Source organism: Aythya marila (genome assembly GCF_965140915.1).
Source record: "Aythya marila genome assembly, chromosome: 1".
Taxonomy (NCBI): domain Eukaryota; kingdom Metazoa; phylum Chordata; class Aves; order Anseriformes; family Anatidae; genus Aythya; species Aythya marila.
This window is the reverse complement of record NC_139042.1, coordinates 165,104,033-165,126,582: the sequence shown is the minus strand read 5'-3', so window position 1 is coordinate 165,126,582 and position 22,550 is coordinate 165,104,033. Positions and strand designations below refer to the sequence as shown.

The 22,550-nt window shown below is 35.9% G+C and overlaps 1 protein-coding gene across 10 annotated transcripts in view; it reads left to right on the top strand.

The window, feature by feature from the left end:
* PTPRQ (protein tyrosine phosphatase receptor type Q) overlaps positions 1-22,550 on the top strand; it is a 136,446-nt gene that overhangs the window by 60,341 nt on the left and 53,555 nt on the right. For 8 of the 10 annotated variants that reach the window (XM_082778171.1, XM_082778174.1, XM_082778175.1 and 5 more), the window contains 8 exons: positions 1,314-1,474; positions 2,994-3,139; positions 9,569-9,734; positions 10,205-10,495; positions 10,814-11,089; positions 11,905-12,056; positions 15,011-15,152; positions 17,056-17,325. In XM_082778171.1, coding sequence (XP_082634297.1) covers positions 1,314-1,474; positions 2,994-3,139; positions 9,569-9,734; positions 10,205-10,495; positions 10,814-11,089; positions 11,905-12,056; positions 15,011-15,152; positions 17,056-17,325 — 1,604 coding nt within the window. The remainder of the gene's footprint in view (positions 1-1,313; positions 1,475-2,993; positions 3,140-9,568; positions 9,735-10,204; positions 10,496-10,813; positions 11,090-11,904; positions 12,057-15,010; positions 15,153-17,055; positions 17,326-22,550) is intronic. The other 2 variants (XM_082778172.1, XM_082778173.1) reach the window with 2 other exon arrangements.

Here is a 22,550-nt window from a genome sequence, read left to right as displayed (position 1 = left end):
CACCTTGATCATTCTATTCTTATTATTTTGATTGCAGTCTCAGTTGTTTTCTGAACAGAAAATCAACTTTTCTTGAAAAACTCCAAGCTTTAGTTCTTCTTTGTAACGATGGCCTAATTGTGGAGATGTTCTTTGGCAAATAAGACATTATGAGAATGCAATTACTCAGCATGGAAATGTTTGCAGCAGTGAGCTGTACGTTTTCTTCTTAAATTACAACCAGCTACCTTTTTCTGTACTAAGAATATATTGGACAAAGATCAAAGAAAATGTGTTTTCTTTGTATAGAATTTAATAATTGTGACAGCAGCCTTTTGTTTTCCTTTATACACTACTCAAAATATCAAAACTTTGAGAAAAATATAATGTTGGTGGCACTGTGTTACAAAGACTGTTTCCCTGAAAAGGATCAGCCTTCATTGTTTTGCTTTTTTTTTTTTTATTGTAAAATTATCATCCTTCTATGAAATCCCATTAGAAACACAGAGTATCCATTCATACAGAATTATTTGCAGAATGGAATGTTAGCCAGATTTTTATTTTTCTTCTGTAAAATAATAAATTAATTTCTTCAGGAATAACAGACTTTTAAAATTCAAATTAGTTATTTCTGTATCTTACTTTACTTTCTTATAATCATTTCATACCTATGCTAATACCAGCATTTTATTAATGTTACATCTTATGGTCATTCTAGGCTGGTTTTGGCCTGACTAGAGTTCCATTCTGATCCCTTGCTACATTCCACCAGAATTAACTCAGCACCAGCTAATTCCTGCTCCATATCATCTTCTATTATTCCATTTATAACTTCAGCCTTCTGACCAATTTCACAGAGTCACAGTAGGGCATGCTCCCTGCTATAATCTTTTTATATTTCGCTATTCCTGTCCAGGGAGACAGTTTAGTTATGCCCTCCTGTGTCCTTCCCAAGGGTACCATATAACCATTTGATAGCAGTTACAAGATGGACCTACTCCTCCTCAGTATTCAATATAATAATCTCCTTTGCTGATGGAATTGACATACATTTTTGTTGGTGTTTGTTGTTGTTGTTGTTTTGTTTTGTTGTTGTTGTTTTGTTGTTGGTGTTTTTTTTTTAATAAATAAATAAATAAAGAGCCCTATTGTGATGCAAAAGTACAAACGTGAGCTTTTCAATATATGAGATGGAACTTACCAAGGCCTTCTTTAAAGCCTAAAATATTTGTATTTACCACAATATAGCATTTTTTCAATTTAATATCATATTCCAGAGTTGTATACATAGAGAAATGGCATGCATATATAATTAATAAAATATTTTTCTTTAGGAATAAAATATCAAAAAGGAGTGTTAATGTAACAGAAACATCACTGCAGTTCACAGATCTGGAAAATAACTCTGAGTATAGTGCATACGTTACAGCAAGTACAAGATTTGGAGATGGCAACATAAAAAGCGATACTATAATATTCAGAACTTCTGAAGGAGGTAAGCTTATATGTTACATGTAGTAGGAATCTTTGATTTCATGTAGCCTTGAATTTCTGTTAGGCTTATATAAGTTAATAATGCTGCTGAAGGAGAATGGCATTTGACTGGTCAAGAAGAGATGTTCTACTTGTATATACGTGTGTGTGGATGTGTGTCTGTGTTTGTACACTATATCTATGGTTCTATAAAATTATGTTTGGAATTTCTGTTGTTCTACTGAGCAGAATGTGTTTCCCTTCAAGACAGGTAAGACTAAAATAATTTAGTTTTAAATTTTGAAATAAACCTAATTAATATTATAATATACGTAATAGCTCTTTGCTCTATCTTGCTCTGCCATAATTTCTGAGAGGGAAAATACTCTCTAGAGTCTTTCTCACAATCCTGAAATGGATTTAATTTGAAAGTTAAATCTGTAGGTGTGCAATGATTTAATCGTTTGTTCTTTTTTAATGATTTTCAAAGTTGTAGTTAACTTCTATAAATGATCATACTGTATACTGTGCTTTTAAAGGTTTTCAGTTACATTAATATTTCTGTTTTTCCCACTAATTATATTGCTGCAATATGTTCCAAAATGGATTGTGTGCAGACATATTTTAGAATCATCATGCACAGATAAACTCAACTATCAGTAGCAAGATTAGTGTCTATCCAAAGCATCTCTCAAAAGACTGAAACACCAAATTTTAGGTATTCCCAATCTTTGCTAATAAAGCTTGAAACGGACTTTTTAAGGCAGGATTTTTAGGCATCAATCTTAGAGTTCTCCCTCCAATATTTTAGTATGTTATACAAACTAGAACAACACAAAACAAGAGTTTTCACCTACAGTGTTCAGTACTCTATGGCACTTGTGTAGAGCACTTTCTTGAATGGCCAGAATGTAGACTTAAGTTCTCTTCAACTGAAATGATGAAATTAAGGAATTTGAGTTTCCTGCATCCCTGTGCTACTGAGAAGGACCATATGCTTTACAGGATAGGAGGACGGATTAATTGAAGAATACTTACACAGTCCTTCCTGTATATTCAGTAGGCTGAGGAAAGAGATTAAAAAGCAGAGAAAATCATGCTGTCCAAGCTTAGGTATCTGGTTAACATATAAGAGTTGGAAGCCTAAACTCTGTTTATAATCATCAAAGACAGAAACAGGCTTTTAATTTAGATCTGAAGTCCTTTTTTTGTTTGTAAATTGTGATAACTGTCACTTACTTGTGTACATACACAGTGTAGACTATGTACGCAAAACATAGTAAATAAAGGACAAATAAGAAAATAGTTTTTGTGTGCCAGTGTGGCAAAATAAAAATGTGTCTGAAAAAAAAAAAAAAAAAAAAGTTTTAAAAAATTGTTTACAGTTACTATTTTATCATTTTCAGAAGCAATTTTTATACCACATTCAGAAATGTATTCAATTTGACATAGGCTGTTGTGAAATCAATAGTGGCTATGTCTTGGACACAGTAATGTACTAAGCCTTCTGTTAGGCATGCTAAAACTTAACATTTTTTCAGCACCAGGTGATCCTCCGAAAAATGTTATATACAGAAACGTTACTTCTACATCAGTAATGCTGTTCTGGTCTCCTCCTCAAAAGCCTAATGGAAAAATACTGTACTACTCAGTTTATTTCAAAAATAATTCAGGGATATTCATACAGGTAAGCTTCTCTTTATGTTCTTCATTTGTATGATTCAGTGAACTGTTCTAATAATTAATTCATTAAAGATTCATTGCACATCCTTGAGACTGTTATTCTAATCTATCAAGTTGAATTAATTTCTGTAACAGCTCTGTTTAAACATTTTAATGCTTGTATAGAATGCATGCTTGAAAATAAGGTAATACAGTCAAATTAGAGAATAGATTCTCTCATAGTTTTGTTACTCTGAGAAGGACATATTTGTTTAGCATCTTGAAACAAAACTATTGAGAATCCTAAATTAAAGCATAAAAGACAAATAATATTTATTATTTTTTGGTGATCTGGACATTTCTATTTTTTCTGTTGTTGATACTTTCATCCTTAATTATGGATCATATGTATTAATTTACATATAGTTTTTCTGCTCTTCTTTCGAATAATGTATTCTGATACAGAAGTGTAATAAGAAGAAGTAAGCTTCTTTTACAGGTTTTTGTTTACAAGCTTTACACGTGGGGAGGAAAAGGAAGAAAAGAAAAAATGCTCACAGATTTTACAAATACCTGTGGTTGAGTCATTGCTGACATGGTTTTGTGTATCTCTGACTTCTCTGAAGCTGTGTGGTTTCTAGGCTCTGTATGCGTATTTTGAGATGCAAGCAGGACCATGCCATGTGTTCACATGTTGATGAGATTAAAATTAGGGCTGCTTTTCAGAGTGTTAGCCTCTGCTTGCACACAGTTCTGTACCAACAACATTTTTGTTAGCCTAACAAATTCCTGGAGAAACCTTTACACCAGTGCATTGCCTGAACAAGCCCATCCTATGAGAAGTGTCTGCATTTGTCTAATTCTTGTACAACTGAAGGGATATTAGAGGAGGACTACAGACTTGGCCTAATTCCTGCCTTTAGGAAGGTGGAACTCTGAGGTGAAAGAGTATGGTGAAACTGATACAACAAGAACTATAATCCCTCTGGACTTGCCCAGGACTCTGGAAATGAAGGAGCAAGATAGGGAAGATGGAACATAGTAGCATTGGCCCAACAAGGTGAGGGTCCAGTTTCATTGTCACATAATATAGTTGTGCAAGTGAAGGATGGTGGCATGGGTAGTAGTTACTGCTGCTTTGGCATATAATCTGTTTGACAGAAGAATACTGACAGTTGCTCCACTTACAGATGTGGAACCCATCATCTTCACCCATTCAGATTTGATTTTTAACTCATCCCACTGTAGAAAACTACCAGAAGATAAACTTCACCTGCTATTGCATCTCTCTCTTACTGGCCTTGGGAGAACACCATTAATCTCTCAAATCATGATCCACTCCTAATCTGTCTGTTCCCCTTAACTCTCTCTGCCTTTCACATACATCTGTGTTCACTGTTTAGCATGGAAACCACCAAACCTACATTACGCTCCTATTCTGTTCCTTGTCATTCCTGTGTATGCGAGACATTTCAAACAGGAGTTTAAAAACATCTCTCCCCAACTTCTTTCTGACAGATAATTTATATTTACAGAGAAATGCTTGTATGAAAGCCAGCATATAAACATCTGTAATATATACATACAGGTGTATATATACGTACATATACACACACAGGGCAGGGCTTAGAACTGTCTGTAACTTAGAAGGATATTTGTATAGTTTCAGGGTATCCTGCTAAGTTTTGTATTGCACACATATGAAAAGGCATAATACTTGTTTGGATGCTCCTGCATCTAGGTCACCATTACTCATATATATCAAACTCTGTTTTCAGTTTTGAGAATGATAATAGAGGAATAGAAAATATAGATGATCTTTTCACACTTCTATGAACCCTCCATTCTCAGACACTCTGTTGTTCCCTGCTAGTTTTTCTGCTTCTTTTTCAGGACATAATAGGAAACAAGAGGTCCAAGCCTTAAAGTCTATCTTACAAATGCCTGAAAACTGTCCCAGTTGAAGAACTTCAAGCAAATTAACATATTCTAATGTTTTCATAATCTGAAATAGATATAAACATCATACTAAAACTATTACTATTCTGTTGTCTCAGGTTCTCATGTCTCCACATATTCTCAGACTCATCAGATATATTAATGAATAGAAATCTGTTATTATAAACAACATTGTTAAGGTCAGGAAATTGGTAGCTGCAGAGTAATTTGTTCAGGGAAAAAAAGTAAAAGACCTGAGATAAAGAGTGCATTTTACTCCTTGACATGCTGCAGAAACTTAGAGGAAAAAGAGTTTCCCCCAACCTTTTTTTTTCCTTTTCTGTAGGGCAGAAAAATAATTTATAGTCTCTTTGCTTTACAGGTCTACATGAAAAATAACACTGTGACTGTCCATTCAGAAGGCCTGCACGATGCTCAGACCTGGGATTCAGAACAGAACAGCAGAAGGAAAAATTTAGTGATGGAGATTAGATTTGAGGATTTTGATAGATGAGTAGGTTGTTTCTGTGGGATACTGACAGGCTGTAAAAGAAAGTGTCAGAGAGGGATGACTGGTAGCCAAATACATTGTTCATTATCAAATAAAGACAAAGATTCACAGAAATACAGTGAGACGAAATGGTAGTCTGCAGAGATAACTTGAATGTCTTCCAGGCAGAGCTGCTAGAAGGTAGCAGAACAAACCAACGCTTGCACTAGTTTCAAGTTCAGCTGTATTTTTCAGATTCTGTCATAGATCTAGGGAAAATACTTTTTGGTTTATGTTCGTGACTCTGCACCAGTCCAGTAAAGAGATGATGTGCATTCTGACCAAGAGCACTCCCTACACAGACTATATGGCACTGTAGCTCTTGGTCTTGTCACTTCTATGTCATGCTGCTGGATTCCTGCAGTTCAAGCTTTTACTGTCTGCAGCAGCAGCTTTGCAAGCTTTGTTTAGTGGTTCCTTGCATGATACTTGAAGCAGATACTTCCCATATTCTAAATTTTACCATGGAAAAACAGACAAAGAATTTATGGAAATAATTGTCTTATTGTTAAATATTGATCTATAAACAGTAATATTGACTTGAATAAACTCTTCTATTCAATCTCTCTATATCTGTGTTTTGATTAACAAGAAAGTGGGAAAGGTGCTAATTACTAATATAAATGTATGCTTGGAGAAACCTCTCCAGCATAGGAATTTCAGAACAGATGAAAACTGTCCTACTCTGCCAAACTAGGCAGGGGAACCAGGAACTAAGAAGAGAAAGAAAGCCCGCTGCTCTTCTGAGTATTAGACCCGAAATCATCCAGCTCCCATACCACCAGGTTTTTGTTGAAGCCAAGTTAAGTGAACGTGACTGGACACAGTTCAGAATGGAATTTGGCTTGGTCTACCTTGGAATGAAGACAAGGGTTGCAAGGAATGCAGTGTATTAACTTAAAAAGCAAAAATTTTCTCTCACCAGTATGACCAAAATAAGGGAAAAAGGGAGACTCCCTAAAGTACACTGGAGATTTTTGAAAAGATGGTCTTAGTACAGTACAGACCACAAAAAGCAAGTATCTTCACTTAGATAAGTACTGGAACAGTGTACATTACATTGACGGATGGCTTGGATTAGCCCTCATGGTGTCAGTGCTCTCCTAATTACCAGAGTCAAGTATGTGATATTCTAACTCAAAATAGCCCTACAGTACAATGAACAAATGTGCAAAGAAAGAAACAATGGGGGGAAATGGTTAACAGTGAAGAAGAGCAACACTATATTGTCTGTATACAACTAATTACAGCTTTATGCCACTGGAAATTTCTGCTGATTCCTAGAGTGAAGAAGATACTACTTTCTTCTGACACTTTCATGGCTTGTATTGCTTACACTTAGCTGCTTTTAATAATCTGATACTTTGCTATGTCAAAACTTCTTTCATGTATGGATGAAGAAGGGGATAGAAGGAAGAATTTCTTCAGCTGTAGCCAAAGATCCTAAGCTGTTTGCTTTCATCTGCAGCCACAGTTAATTCTAAAACTTCCTATAGTGGTCTGTCCCCAGGGTACAATTAGTACAAGTTTCATCTTTTCTCAGTTTGTACCCACACAGCTCTTCCTGTTCACCCTTACTCTTAATTATGTGTTCATTCTTTGCTAATATTATGTCATATCGGAAGTTTGAGGTAGTTCTCTCTTATCAGTCCTTGGGCTCCTCATTGTAAGGAGACTTTCTCTTAAAAAAGTGTTTGTTGAACCACCAAAACTTCTGTTGTTACAGCCTTCACATTGGTTCACTGAGTGTGTAACTGGCAGGCAGCTGACTAAATTGTAAAGGTATGCCTTTTAAACTAAGGCTTGGGTTTTCAGCTGTTCATACCAGTAAACTCTCTATAAAGCTAGAATCAAAACTTTGTCTTGTATCTTTGACATTTTAACCTTGAAAACTCAGGGAAATAGTTTAAGTCTTTGTTAGATCTTAGTAGATACTATTACTGTCAATCACTAATTATTACTCATAATACGTAGCAATAATAACATGAGAGTAGTAGAACGATACATTTGGTTCAGAAAGCATTTTATGTTACGTGTTTGAGCATCAGATGATTTAATTAAATTCCTCAGAATTCAGTCCTTGTTTTCCAGTATCTTTCCCCACTCAAGTGTAAAGCAAAGCTTTTCCCAATATTTTTCAGTTAGTGACATGAAGACAGTGTTAACTTCCATCTATATTTAGACAAAAGTCTAAGTTAAGGTGGAATTCCTTTGTATTTCGTTTGATGTTGACCTAACCAGATCTTTCAGACAAGCTTGTGAGTGTGTTTTAAGTCTGTGGTTCTAGGATTCTGTTTCTCTACTCCAAGTCTGTCAGTAGGAGTGTATATAGAAATGTATACCATCAATTGGAGCAGCTTCTGTTCTGCATTCAAAAAACAAAACAAAACAAAACAAAACAAAACAAATGGTTTATTTGCTTATTTACTTTATTTACTTACTTATTTTATGTGAGCATTGGTAACCATAGGCAAAAATAGGTCTGCAGATATTGGTGTGAAAATCTCAGGGAAAACAATGAGTATGGCCTTTTTTTTTTTTTTTTTTTTTTTTCCCTACAGAAATAGTTTTGACTGTATGAAAAAAAAAAAAACAAAGAAATTGGTCATGCCATGTTACATATAGAAATCAGTACATTTCAGTGACAGACATGAAGATTGTATACCAAACTATCAACTTTCAAGATATTGAATCAACTGTTTAGCAGAGCATATCACACTAATTTCTTCAGTAAGAAATTTCCTCAAGAGAAATACAACTTATTTTTTAGTATATGGTTTTAATATGCCCGTGTTTATATACAGTATTTCTGAATTTAGATATGCAAACATTATAGTCATCTTGGCTGCTGATGCCACGTGCTCAATGGAGCAAAGTGGCTGCTAGAGAGGAATGATGCTGATAATTCAAAGCTGGAACACAAGTGTGACTTACTACCACATACAGGTGCTGAGTTTCCTTATGGGGCCCATGACCTCTCAGTAGTTTTCAAATCATGAGCCAAACTGCTGTGGGCCTTCTAAGTCAAGTTCTTTTAAAACAGTGGGAAAATACAGATTCGGTTATGTGGTATAGCTTTGGTATAATCTGAGTTAATTTTTTTCTTTTCAGTTTCCAAAATTGCTCATTCCAAACAAGAACAGACTCCTTATAGGGTCTGAAGCAGTAACATATTGCAGCAGTCATAGTTTTAGTGAAAATTTTTATATAGTTTGAAAGAAAGTAGGATGTGGTCCTCATGTGGTTGTCTTTTGTTAACAAGTAACTGCACAAGGAAAAGAATTCTGTTGGTCCATTCAGTTCAAAACAATCCACTGGAGATATTTGTTTGTAATAGAAACAATGACATGTTTTTAATGAAAACTGGAGGAAAGGTTTATCAAGTGTTCCAGTGAGATCTCTGCCTCTGGAAACTTTTAATTCAAAGTTAGCCAAGTAGACAAACATAAGGTCTACTCTCATTAAAAAAAAAAAAAAGAAAAAAAAAAAAGAGCAAAGTGGGAGAAGTGCTTTCATGCAGATCACTTTATGCAGATCAGACAAGACAATCAAGTGCGCTCATGTAATCTATGAACAATTAGCAGATTTTTTGTTGTTGTTTTCCTGTTGCAGTATGGATAAACCCATTGCAATATTACATATTTGTAATATTTGTAATATTTGTAATATTTGTCAATGTGTATAAAAGAGGTCGATTGTCATTCAACAGCTACAAATGACAGGATGAGTCAATTAGGTAGTGTGTACAAGGAGTAATAGACAACATACAATAAATAACTTGATTATTTCAGAAAAATCAGTACCTACTACTAGTCAAAGTATATATTTATGTCTCTTGAATGATCTGGTGAATCATCTGTCTTGGTGGTGGTGATGAGAAGTCAATGAATAAGTAACATTTATGTTCAGAGACAATACATTTTATTATTATTATTATTATTATTATTATTTATTTTTTTCCTTCAGAATTTCACAAGTTCTGGTAACTACAGCGATGTCAATATGTCCCAGTCTGCAGTTCTAGATGACTTGGCCAAATACAGCCATTATACTCTGTGGGTAACTGCAAGCACAGCTTTTGGAGATGGAAACAAAACCAGTGAAATTATAGATGTATATACAGATCAGGATAGTAAGTGAATAACTTTTTTTAATGTTACAATGTATATCAATGCTTCTATTTATTAAATATTCTCTAACTTTAAAATGATTTTTACTGTTACGATGGCAAAGCTAAAAAAAAACTAGTAATTTTTTTTTTTTCATGTTCCCTTGCATGAAAGACATTTTGATTTCTCTGCTTTGTAATACAGAGAATATAGTTCACAAGCTTCTTCTTTGGATGCAAGCAATAAGTATATTATATTAAACCATCATTAAGGCTGTTTCAAAAATCAAATGTAACATGTTATTCGTATATACCATCAAAATATTTTGGTTTTGATAGTAAAAAAAAAAAAATCGTTAAAAAAATTGTACAAAATATTTAGTGTTTTACAAATAAGATTTATAAAACAATCATACTTAGGGCGTGTATATCTGTTTTGGTTTTGGATTCTTTAGTATTGTAATCCATGCATTTGTTTTGTTTATCTCTCATAGTCCCAGATGGTTCTGTTGAAAATCTGGTCTATCAAAACATTTCCTCATCTTCTGTAAATGTAAGCTGGCTTCCACCATCCCAGCCAAATGGTTTAGTCTTCTTTCATGTTTCTCTAAGTTTATTGCAACTGGGAACCAATAAGATATTGTCTTTCCTTACTTACAACACAAGTATCATTTTTGACAATCTGGAGAAATACACTGATTACATTCTGAAAATCATACCAGCCACTGATAAAGGGTCTTCTGAACTGCATGCTCTAAGTCTGCATATAAGAACTGATGAAGATGGTAAGTTTAAGAATAGTTTTTATTCATTCCTAAGGAAATGTAGAAAAAGCAAAATGCTTCTCTTTCTAAAAGAAAAAAAAAATAGTTTATCTTTCTCATTTTACTTAAAACTTTGTGTGTGTGTGTGTGTGAGAGAGATACAGTAACACAAAAAACTGCTACACATTTCTGTGTTGAGACCGTGAAATAGAATTTTCTGCTCAGAGCACAATTTCAACTAAGACTAAACTAGCTAATACAAGTAAAACACATTTTTCATTATAACTCATATTTTTCTGAGGTTATCCTTGTTTTTCTGTTTCTTATTTCTTTGTGTAGTCCCAGAATCAGCACCTATAATCAAAAAATTTTCAAATCTCTCAACTACCTCAGTTATGCTTTCATGGGACCCTCCTGTTAAGCCAAGTGGTGTTATAATAAGTTATGATTTAAATTTGTTTGGGCCAGAAAGGAATATCTCGTTCTCTACCACTAATAATTTCATCATTTTGGAAGACCTTGTACCATTCACATTATACAGTATTTACACAGCTGCAAGAACTATAAAAGGATCTGGTCCATCTTCCATGCTTCTGTTCTACACAGATGAGTCAGGTGAGCAAACGCAATTGTAACAAACTTTGAAATTTTATCCCTGTGATATGGCGTCTGATTTAAATCTGAACGTCACACGTTGAAAGAGTCGAGGTGAATAATTCATTTTCCATTGGTCTTGTGTGAAGAACTCTCAGAAGAAAGAAACACTTTTCTGAGTTTTTTCTGAGTCTTTTCTGAGTTCTCCTCCTCCAATCACAGTGTGCCAGAGGTGGTCATATTCTGCGACGGATTACAAAACTCCAAGAAAGATATTTTTTTTCCTTTGGAATTTACCATTTGGACAAGTGTCAGGGATTTTGAAGCAAACAACAATACCTTCTTTTTTTTTTTTTTTTTTTTTTTTCTCTCCTATGTACAAAATTAAAAAAATACAAGCATGAAAACATTTCTGACACTCTTTCAGGTCTCTCTTACATGGACCTCCTCCCACCTGTGTGGTAAATGATGTTCTCTTGTAGATATATGAGTTGTGCTCACTATAAGCTTTAGAAAGTGAAATATATTTCATTCCAAGATATACGTACTATGACTTTTTAAGTGTCATAGCTCTGACAATGAGCCTGTTTAAGTGACAAATAGCTTTCTTAGGTATCTGAGAAGATCCCTTGCTGACTAAACATATTCCTGGTTAATGGAATTTGTTTTCTTTTCAAAAAGAAAGAAACAAACAAAAAGATAGAAATGAAGTACTGTTTTGTTGAGTTCAGATTGAAATGGTAACAGATGTTCATATGTTCTGCTGCTTCTCTGAAATATTTGGTTTTGCCTGGTTTATTTGTAATTTGTAAGTCAAGACCATTTCTCTTTTGCAGTGCCATTAGCTCCACCTCAGAATTTGACCATTACCAATTACACTTCAGATTCTGTGTGGCTAAAATGGGATCCAAGTCCTCAGCCAAATGGTGTTATTATGAGATATAATTTTAAGATTTATCAAAACAACACTGAAAAAATATTTTATCAGGTATGTTTCTAATATTTGTGTTTAATTTCTTCAGATGATAAATGCTTTTTTAATGTTTTACAAACAACACAAATAATTTAAATGTCTCTTTTTCTCCTACATTTATGGAGCTCCTACAAATTCTTTTTTGTTAAGACAGCTTACTTACCCTCCCACAATGTCTATAACTCAATTTTTAAAATTAGATAGAAAAATATATCTACATCTTAATTTGTTTTCAGCTTCTAATATTCCATTAATGATGAGCTTTATTAATCTTTAGTTCATATTTCATTGTAAGTTTGTTGTTAGAAAATGACAGAAGTTACTTGTATCTGCATGTGTGTGCCATGTAGTATCTGTGGGCTTCCAAGATTAAAAAAGGAAAGAAATTTCTTGTAATCTTGAAAAATAATTTTAAAATGTTTAGAGGTTTGTGGGTTTAGTTTGTTTGTTTGTTTTTTTACAGAGTAACAGAATAAATTTTAACTGAAATAGAAGCTATAAAATTAGATGTAGAAATTGGTCAAGGCATTTATGTCTGGTTGCTGGCATGGCATCAAATATGTGCCATGAACTGTAAGGGCAGCAAGTGAGACTTGGATTGTATCTCAGGTTTAGAAACTAAATAGTGAGTTCTGTTCACCTGAGACATGGCTAAAAGTTACAGTGAAAAGGCATTGCTGCAGTCAGCTATGAGCTTAAGACATACAGTGTGAGGTACACTGTGATACTGTGATGACAAACTCCCTCAGCAGTTCCAGAGACTCAGCATGCAAGGGAAGTGCTTGTGCTGTTGTTAAGTTTATCCATTGCAGCAGTCATTCCCCATGAGGTGGCCTGCTGTGCAGTCTTTGCAATCTGTTCCCTGTGGTGAATGAAGGGCTATCATGATCCAGTTTCTTCCATGGTCCTTGGAGGGGGGGGGGCCGAATGCAGATACGGAAGAAAGCTCTCTATAGAGAGTTGCCTTTGGAATCATGTTCTTTGAGAGCTCATGAAGGCCACCAAAGGAGGCCATAGGCTATCTGTGGCAGACTTAAACCCAATTAGATTACAGAAACTGGCAGCAGTTTCTGCTTTGCTCCAAGTTTCTTTGTGTTACATAAAGTAATGTTTCTTCATGTTATGTGATGTAGTGGACAAGAAACTGGATTTAGATTGTGGCAGTGAGACAAGCAGAGCAATTTATTCTGAAATATTGAAGTTAGGCACCATAATTCCCTGATGATATGAATTCCACAAAATGCTCACCAGGTTTTCTTGCTGAAGTTTATCTCTCTCCCTGCTTCCATTAGAGTCCTTTCAAAATATACACAAAATATGACTTGCATGCTCTGTGTCCCCCATAAGACCCTGTTAGAGAAGCCATTGAAGTAAAGGCTGGATAAGCAGACAGTGAAGGGGATTGAAAACTGACTGAACTGCTGGACCAGGAGGATAGGCTTCAGTGATGCAAAGTCTAGTTGGAGGCCCATAAGCAGAGTGTCCTAAGGGTCAGTACTGGGTTCAGTCCTGCTTATCTTCATTAACAATCTGGACGATGGGATACCTTCAGTAAATTAGTGAATGACATGAAAGTGGATGGAATGTCTGACTCACCAGAGGGCTGTGCTGCCATGCAGAGGGACTTTGACAGGGTGGAGAGGTGGCCTGACAAGAGTCTCATGAAGTTCAACAAGGAGAAATGCAGAGTCCTGCACCTGGAGAGGAACAACTCTAGGCACCAGGACATTCTGGGGACCACCCACTTGCAAAGGAGCTTTACAGAAAAGGACTTAGGAGTCCCAGCAGACACCAAGCTTTACATGAGTCAGCAGTGTACCCTTGCTGCAAGATAACCTAACAGTGGCTAAAAGTATTGCCAGCAGGTTGAGGGAGGTGATCCTTCTTGTCTGTTTGGAACTGGTGAGGCCACACCTGGAGTGTTGTGTTCAGCTCTGGGATCCCCAGTACAAGGGAGACTTGGACTTACTGGAAAAAGTCCAGCAGAGGGCCACCAAGATGACAAAGGGACTGGAGCACTTCTCCTATGAGGAGAGGATGAGAGAGCTGGGACTCAGCCTGGAGGAGCCTCACAGGGGATCTTGTCAATGTGTATAAGTACCAGAAGGGAGGGTGCAAAAAGGACAGAACCAGGCTCTTATCAGTGGTGCCCAGTGCAAGGACAAGCAGCAATGGGCACAAACGGGAACACAGGAGGTTCCGTCTAAACATTAGGAAGCATGTCTTCACTGTGCAGGTGACAGAGCACTGGCACAGGCTGCCCAGAGAGGTATCTCCTTCCTCGGAGAGCTTCAAAAAGACATGGTCATGGACAACCTGCTGTAGGTGGCTCTGCTTGAGCAGGGGAATTGGACCAGATGACCTCTGGAGGTCCCTTCCAACCTTAACCATTCTGTGATTCTGTGATTCTCTGAAAAACTGCTATGAGGAACCAAACTGTGGGTTTTAGCTCTTCATCAGTCTGTGTGTCTGACTCAGATAAAGTGAGGGAAATATTGAGCTATGATCCATGACCTTTTTCGTTGAAGACATGTAGTAAGAAAGTAGAAGAAGTAGAGGGTGAGAGGGGGTTGATAAGGTGGGGCAGAGGTAACAAGAGTTCTCAGTATTGGTGAAAAAAAAAAAAAAAAAGAAAAAAGAAAGACATACTTGGAGTTAATCTGTTCTAAAAGTGCTATGTAATTATGATACCATCCTTTGGCATATCTTCCTCACAAGCTACATTGAAAGAGGGAGAGGAGAAAGGGAAGGAAGAATTTGACCCTGCATTCCTTTTAGTTGAGCTCAGGGACTACTTTGTCTGACTGAAAGCTACTGAGAGTAGAAGAGGAAAGACTATAGCTCTAAATAACCTGTAGCAAAACTATAGCAAGACTCTAGCTCTAAATCTCTTCGTTTCAGCATGTTCAAGGTGAGGCCAACAATGTTTACAAAGATTAATCATGTACTAATATTTTTTCCTCTTTAAGAATGTTTCAGGTTCAGACAATAAGGCAAACCTTGTTGGATTAGAACCATTCAGCACTTACCTTATCAGTGTATCTGCATTTACCAGACTTGGGAACGGCAATCAGTTCAGTAATGCTGTCCAATTTACAACGATGGAATCAGGTTAGATGTGATATTTTGTGAGCTGCAGTTTTGTTTGTGTAGATTTTCCTTGTGTTACTGAACAGCAGCCTTCCTCTTCTCTCCAAATAAAGTGTAATGTAACACTATCTCATTGTCTTCTGCTTCTGTAACACCAGTTCCCATTCCTATTGTACTGGGTAGACTGGGCTTGAAGTTTGATGTTGGAAGTGTAGAATTAGAAATGTCCTCATCTGAAATGAGAAGCTTATATAGCTACTATAAATCTTTTAATAGCATCACAGATAAAGGGAGGAAAATTAGATAGATATCAGACTTTGCAGATAAAAGCAATAGTTCAGATCCCTGTGGAAATAACTGAAACTTTAGCAGTACTAAAAGCAACTGGACAAAAGATTGGCAAATGAACTGGAAATTCTATTAAACATATAATTTTTTACAATTTTTGGTTATTTATTTTAGGAAGGGTAACAATTCTCTAATTAAACACATAATTTGTTACATCTTGTTCTTCCTTACAACTGGGGAGGGCTGTGTGATGTAACTGATTTAGTTAATTAATTACATGGAATTTTGTCATGTGTCATGCTGTTCTACTGTACAAGTGCTGTCAAAACTGGAGGACTGGGTCATGTCATAGGGGGCCATGTCTGATCTCCCAAGTTCCTTTACACTGATAGCAGAGGAAGTAGAGGAAATATCAAAAAGTTCCAAATGGTGACTACGATTTTTCAAGATCACACTTCCAGTGAAATATTATTTCCAGAGTTGACAAAACATCAGTTTTGGAAAAAGAAAAAATGCTGTTTATTGTAGTCAGCTGTTAGAACACCATGGACCATCACTAAACTGGTTCATGTTGGCTGTTGGATCCCTGCAGCTGGAGTCTGTGCTACCTAAGAGCCACAATTACCCCTCATTTGTCTCATTCCATCACTGACAATCCATTCCCCTGGTACTTTCTTCAGGAGTGTTGGAGAGACATTGCCCATGGAAGTGTGGTCTAGCCATTTTTAATCTTTTTCTCAGATCTTGTAAAAGACTATTCTTCAAAGAGAAAAGACAATAGTTTTAAAGAGATTCATTTACCTTTGTGCAGTGATAGTTAACATGTTTCCCTTTATATCTGTTTCCTCAGTAACAGTCCTTTCACTATTTTATGGATTCCTGGACGTGTTTCAGTAGAGAAGATAGGCAGGGCCACCCCAGATTACGTATTCACTTTTTCTTAGCTGGTACAGCCAGCAATTTAGCCTTTTCTGCGATACAATACATTGTTCTATTTAATCAATTGTTCACATGTAAATGCTCTATTTTAAGCATGAGTTTAATATTTGATACCTTTTATTAAATTTTTATAAGCATTAAAAATTTCTCCTACTAGAACCAGCAAGGAGGTGGGGAGCATTGGGTAATAGCTTTGATATGGAAGCTCTAAAGCCTGCATAGTGACTTATGTGCAGGTCATGCCTCAGCTGAAAGGACAGTGAGAGATGATTCAGTGTCTAAAAGAAACAGAGCTAAGAGACAAAAAGAAATTTCTGCTGTTGATGCTATTGTGGAGTGTATGAGTTTCACACTGCTGTGTATGTTCTACTACATTTTGATTACAAAAACGTAGGGAAATATAAGATGAGAAAACAAAACTGGAGTACACAACAAGGAAAAAGACAGATAGATGGCCTCTTCTATGCCAAGTACTTGCATCACTCATGTTCATGCTATTCAGAAATGAACCATATAATAAGAACAAAGACATATTTTTGTTTTTTCAACACATTTCTATTACAATATCTATTTGCTTGCCTCTGGAATGTTTAACCCTGTCTTTGATATTATGGCTGCTTCTCCAATTATATTGTTCTGTGAGTACAATTTAAATTGTGTGTGAATATTAACCTCTAGTGTATGTGTATCTTTTAAGTCCCAGATGTTGTCCAGAATGTTCGCTGTATTGCAATGAGTTGGCAATCGATCCTAGTGCAATGGGACCCCCCTGCTTCATCCAACGGTGTGATTACTCATTACATCATAACTGTTGAAGGAAGTTCTACAAATTTTTCATCTTATGATAAGCTGCATATTTTTAGAAATCTGCTTTCTAATATTTCTTACCATTTTAAAATAAAAGCTGCAACATCTGCTGGTGATGGTGAAGAACAGATATGTAATGCCAGTACACTTCCAGAAAGAGGTAACAAATTACTGAAGCTAATTCTTTTGTTTAATTTAAATGATAACCAAGAGGCAAGCAGACCCAAAATACCTGCTTCACTACAGGCAGGTAAATCCTCTTTTTTTTTTTTTTTTTTTTTTTCTAAACTTGATTCTAATAGTGGAAGGGAAGAAACAGGCCTTCCTCTTTCTCCTTTTTTAGAATACAATGAGTCCCGTCCTTTCTGTCTTATTGGAGATTTATGAACTCTATCTTGGTCATCTTTCCTCTTGTTGGCTCAGAAACTTCTGTCCATTGACAGGGTTCAAAATCCTCTTTTGAAGGAAGCATTTTTAAATATTAGAGATAACCATGCTTATATCTTACAGCAGTGGCTGGAAATATGTACTGAGGTTAACTGCTGTGCTGAACATGGATGTATGTGAGCATGCACCTAAGAACACTTCTGAGTTGCAGTTGTAACTCTCCACCCTTTAGATGGTGAAAAATCAGTCCTGACTCAGAGCTACAGTAAGACTGAAACTGAGGGTGGGTGCCCAGACTAGCAAGCCAATGACTGATTAAAACTGGACTCGTCCAAAACCAGAAAGTTTTGGAGACAGGTTTATAGGAGACATTTTACCCTCTGGTACAGATGAGAACAGGAGGCTTCCTGTTCACATGTAAATGCTCACATGTAAATGTTCACATGTAAATGCCTACTTCATGGAAGGCAGAGAAAGGCTGCTGCTAGTGTCAAAGAAGCCTGGCACCTGTGAAAGTTGATGCAATTTCTGAGGAATTTGGGGTTGGATGCTAATTAGTGCTTGAGGAAAGCCTGGAAAAAACTGTGGATGTGGTATTAGCCATGAGCTTGAAAGACAAACTACTAGCCTGTTGTGGTCTACATTATGTAGAGTTGTACTAGCAGGAGAAAATAAAACAAAAACAGTCTCATTTTCTAACAACACATGGCTGATGTATCTTATCACTAAGAGTTGTCTGAGTGAAGGGTTTCTACTACAACACTTTTTTTTTTTTGGTACATACACTGCACAAACTCTTTCTTGCTGTTTTAGTATTTGGCTTACAGGTTGTTGCTTAGTCATATTTACAGCAAACTAGTTATTATTAGAACATTTCCTTTACTGTGTGTTTGCATGAATTGTTTTCTGGTGACTGGCTACTAGGAACTGGAGATTCATGGTTGGGAATGGAAACAGTTTTATAGCTGTTGTCAGCTTCTTATTTATGGTGGTCTAAGATTAGTCACAGAATATGTAGCCAGCACTGAGTCACTGACAATGCATTTATTTCTGACATAAAGTGAAATCGAATTTGGCTCAGTGTCTCACTGCATAGTGTTTGACCTTTACATTCTTACCAAGATTATTTGACTTTTTCTTTTTTTTTTTTTTTTTAGGTAATCTTGTTCAAAAATGGGTAAAATTAAACTCAAATCATGAAGATTAAATTTATGAGGAGATTAGTAGTGTTTTGTGTCTAATCTAGCTCATTGTCATGGTAAACCACTTCTGCCAGGCTGCAGTATGTTACAAAAACTGTCAACTTTGTAGTGGTAATACTACTTTGTGTTTAAAAATATTATGCGATATATGAAAGACAATATAGCAAGCACACATGAAAAAATGATTTGGAATATTATGACTGAATAGCTACCCTTGGATTATTTTCAAGAAAATGCATACATTAAAATTGTTTCATTAGGGTTGAATTTTTAGAAGGGAAAAAGATCTATAAATTAGTAGGATAGTTATCAGAAAGACTTAGTAAAGCTGTGCAGCTTCAGGTAGCTCAGAAGTCTGGGGCTAGTGTAATTGCCATTCAGTTAAGAAGAAAAATAAAAGAACTAAAAAGCCACTTGGGGGTTGAAGTATAAATAACCAAAAGAAAACTGCAGCTGCTGTCAATTTTTTTAAATTTAGATTTTTCTTGTACTTATTATTATTTTCTGAAAATATTAACCATGTTGATCACGCAATTAACATGTGCAGAGTACTTTTTCTCTCATTACTACTGGTCCTACTTAATATTATAACTGAACACAGAATCTTGGAACAGGTCGAGGACCACATTGTACTATGGTTACAGTCCTTACTATTTGTTTTCTGCTAAACAGAGTTTCATTCATAACTTCCATTTAAATGAAATATTGCTAGGAAATTGTCCAAGAGACATTTTTTAATTTAATCTGAGCTTAATTTTGCTGGCCTATGCTAAATTGCAGCTGTACACAGAAGTATGCTTTGTGGATGAAAAATAGGAGTGCCTAAAAGGTTTGTTAATAGGAAACTTTCTTAGGTCATCTGATGTGGAGCTGGCAAGTTAACATCATCTGTTGTTACTTGTGCTAAAACATGTTTATTCTCTAATAAGTCTCTGAATAAGTGAACATATAAAGATTCTGGTTTTGTACCTCTGAGTTGGAAAAGCTTACTAGAAAATGTGGTCAGCTTTCTCATTTAGGCTTGTGAGGAACACAAAATGTAGCATGGGCTTAAAACCTTCTTCATACCCAAAGAAATGGTCTATTTCTACCACCATATATTCTTTTCATAGAACATGGCAGCTCTAGGAGTTGGGGTTGCATGAATTTCTTCATTAACTTGTAAAAAGAACTACAGATGTCCATAATGCACTGAAAAAATCATTTAATTTAGTACTTTAAAGCAGTCCTGAGGGTCCCAAGCATGATGTGGAAGTGCAGTGTTTTGGCCTGGTTATCCAGAGGAATCACTTGTTGTAGAGTCCCAGTATGGAAAATGGAAGAACTTTGTTCCATATCACTACTACAGATAAGAGAAGTATGTTTCACATGTTCAAATCAACTCACATTTCCAATATGTATTAAAGCAGAAGCATCACAAAAACATGGGGTGAATCATGACTAAGAATCTTTGAAACACTTCTTTCCAAGATGACTGGAACTGCTTTCTTTTCCAGACTTTACTTTCTTAAGAGCGTGGAGCTTTTTTTAGATTTTCTCATTAGTTGATATGTCCAAATGTAAGTTAATGGCTTTGATGTTGATGGCAGGTCTTCTCTAGACAAATGAAACAATCAGTTGGTGGCTGCCAATGAAATTGCATTGATGTTATTTTTATAAGAAGTTGGATAAGAATAGAAAAATCATATAGCATAGGGTGAAAGAACTTTTTTTGTAAGGACTAGGTCAACTCAGAACATAAAAAAAATGGTGGCAAGATATACATACAAAGCTGATGTTGAAAGCATTTTGAGGTCAATTATGTTGTTTACTGAAAAGTAAACAGTAGTCCACTTTGTTGGTAAGCTAGGCATTCTTTATTTAATTTAAGACTCAAGAATACTGATAGTTATTCACTACTTTTCTAAGCTTAGCTTTGAGGTGTGCATTTATCCTTAGATATGTAAGAGTTGGTCTTTCATTCCTTAGACCCCACAGTTAGATATTGAATTTTCTAATGTGCTAGGGACTCAGAGATCTAGTTCAAGGAAGCTTTTTAAATACATGTTCTCAACTGTGCAATTTCCTTTAAAGCATGTCTGATAGTATCAGTCCCAAGTCATGGGAAAAATAGTCTACAGTTTTTTACATTTTTATGTTAGTAAAATCATCTGGGACCTATTTTCAATGTCCTTGTTCATACCAAGCAGGACCTTATCTCACAAGGAGTTAGCAGTCCATACTAGAGTAGTATTTAGTATCATCAGGGATATCAGCTTAACTCAGGAAACTCCTTTGGGTAACAAAGCTTTCAAAAATTAATAGAGATAAGCAATATGGAATATTAATCTGCTTTTCCAATACCTCAATTTTCTGAAGATTATTTCATTGTGTGCCCACTGCTCTCTGTTCTACTTTGTTCTTCACTTTCCTCATGTTGATGCTCTTAATACCACCCAACAGACTTCTAGGCTGCCGCTGTTCTTTTAATCCAAACTCCAGCTACAAGCAGCTGTTCTGTAGGCAGAGTTTTTTTATTAGCTTCGTTAGGAACTATGCCATATCATATTACTGTCTTCTGTTCCCGGCCCGCGCAGCTGTAGTCATTGCTTTCCACAGAAGTCTTTATGGAAAGCCGTAACTGCTCTCTTTTCTCAGTAGATTTTTGTGTGTGTCCTTTGCTGCCCTTAGGTTATCTTTGCAATGCAAATAAGATTTTTTCTACCAAGTGTTTCTGTTGCTTTAAACTAGTTCCACTGGCCCAGTTCAACTTTATCTGAGTTTTTGTGCAGTCAGGTGCCTTTTCTACCAGGAATTTTCTTTCATTTAGGTTCTCAAATAAAAAGTTAATCTCAGAGCAGTCTGCCAACTTTGGAAGGGCTGATTAGCATTGCAGCCAGACGAGCATAGGGAAACGGGGCCAAGATCTGTGAAAGTAACTTCTATTTAGGTGCTTAACTTCCTGTCAACTTCAGTAGGAGTTCAGGCACGTAAATAGGTTTTAGGAGCTTAAAATCCCATGTGGATCTGGCTCCAGGCACTTTTCCTTGGAGTTTGGCCATCATGTGAACAATGGTGGATGAACCTGAAAACACCTCGTTCCTCCTCCTGTCCAGAAACGGAATTACCAGCATTTCACAGCCAGCCTCTCTGCCTGCATCCTGGCTGGCTTTCAGAAGCTGAATTAAAAGCTATTAAATTGAAAACTATAGAGTACATTGCACCAAAAATTACAGACTTTGAAAAACTTCTCACACCCAAAGGTAAATGAATTAGAGCAAATGCAATATAATTGGATAGGGAAAGACTCTTGGGTGAATGATGATGAACTTAAGGGATCCTACCCGTGATTCACAGGGAATTTAAATATGTGATTAGCTCTAGAATTCCCACAAAGTAATCAGGATACAGATATGGACAATTTGTGACCTAGACAACCCCAAGCACATCTTTTCAAGTTTTTTTTTCTTTAAATGCACTTTTCTGGAAGTCAGGAAGAATACTAGTTTCTTTTAGGCTCATAACAAAGTAGGAGTATCTTTGAGCAGATAGATAAGTCTTTGTTACAGTTCCAATTTAATATGAAAGAATAATTCACAGATACAATTTTTGGCTTCAGATGCTTTTAGTGTGAACAGTGATCACTTCATCATAGTTGAGTCATGTTTAGAAAATTTAAACAAGCTGCATGATTACTCTAGGAAGCATGGAATGGTTTGTTCAAATCAGTACCATCTGTGGAGAGAAGAAGTTGGGGGAATTTTAGTCATTCTTGAGGAATGGAAATCTGATTCTCCATGCTGGAGTAATTGTAATC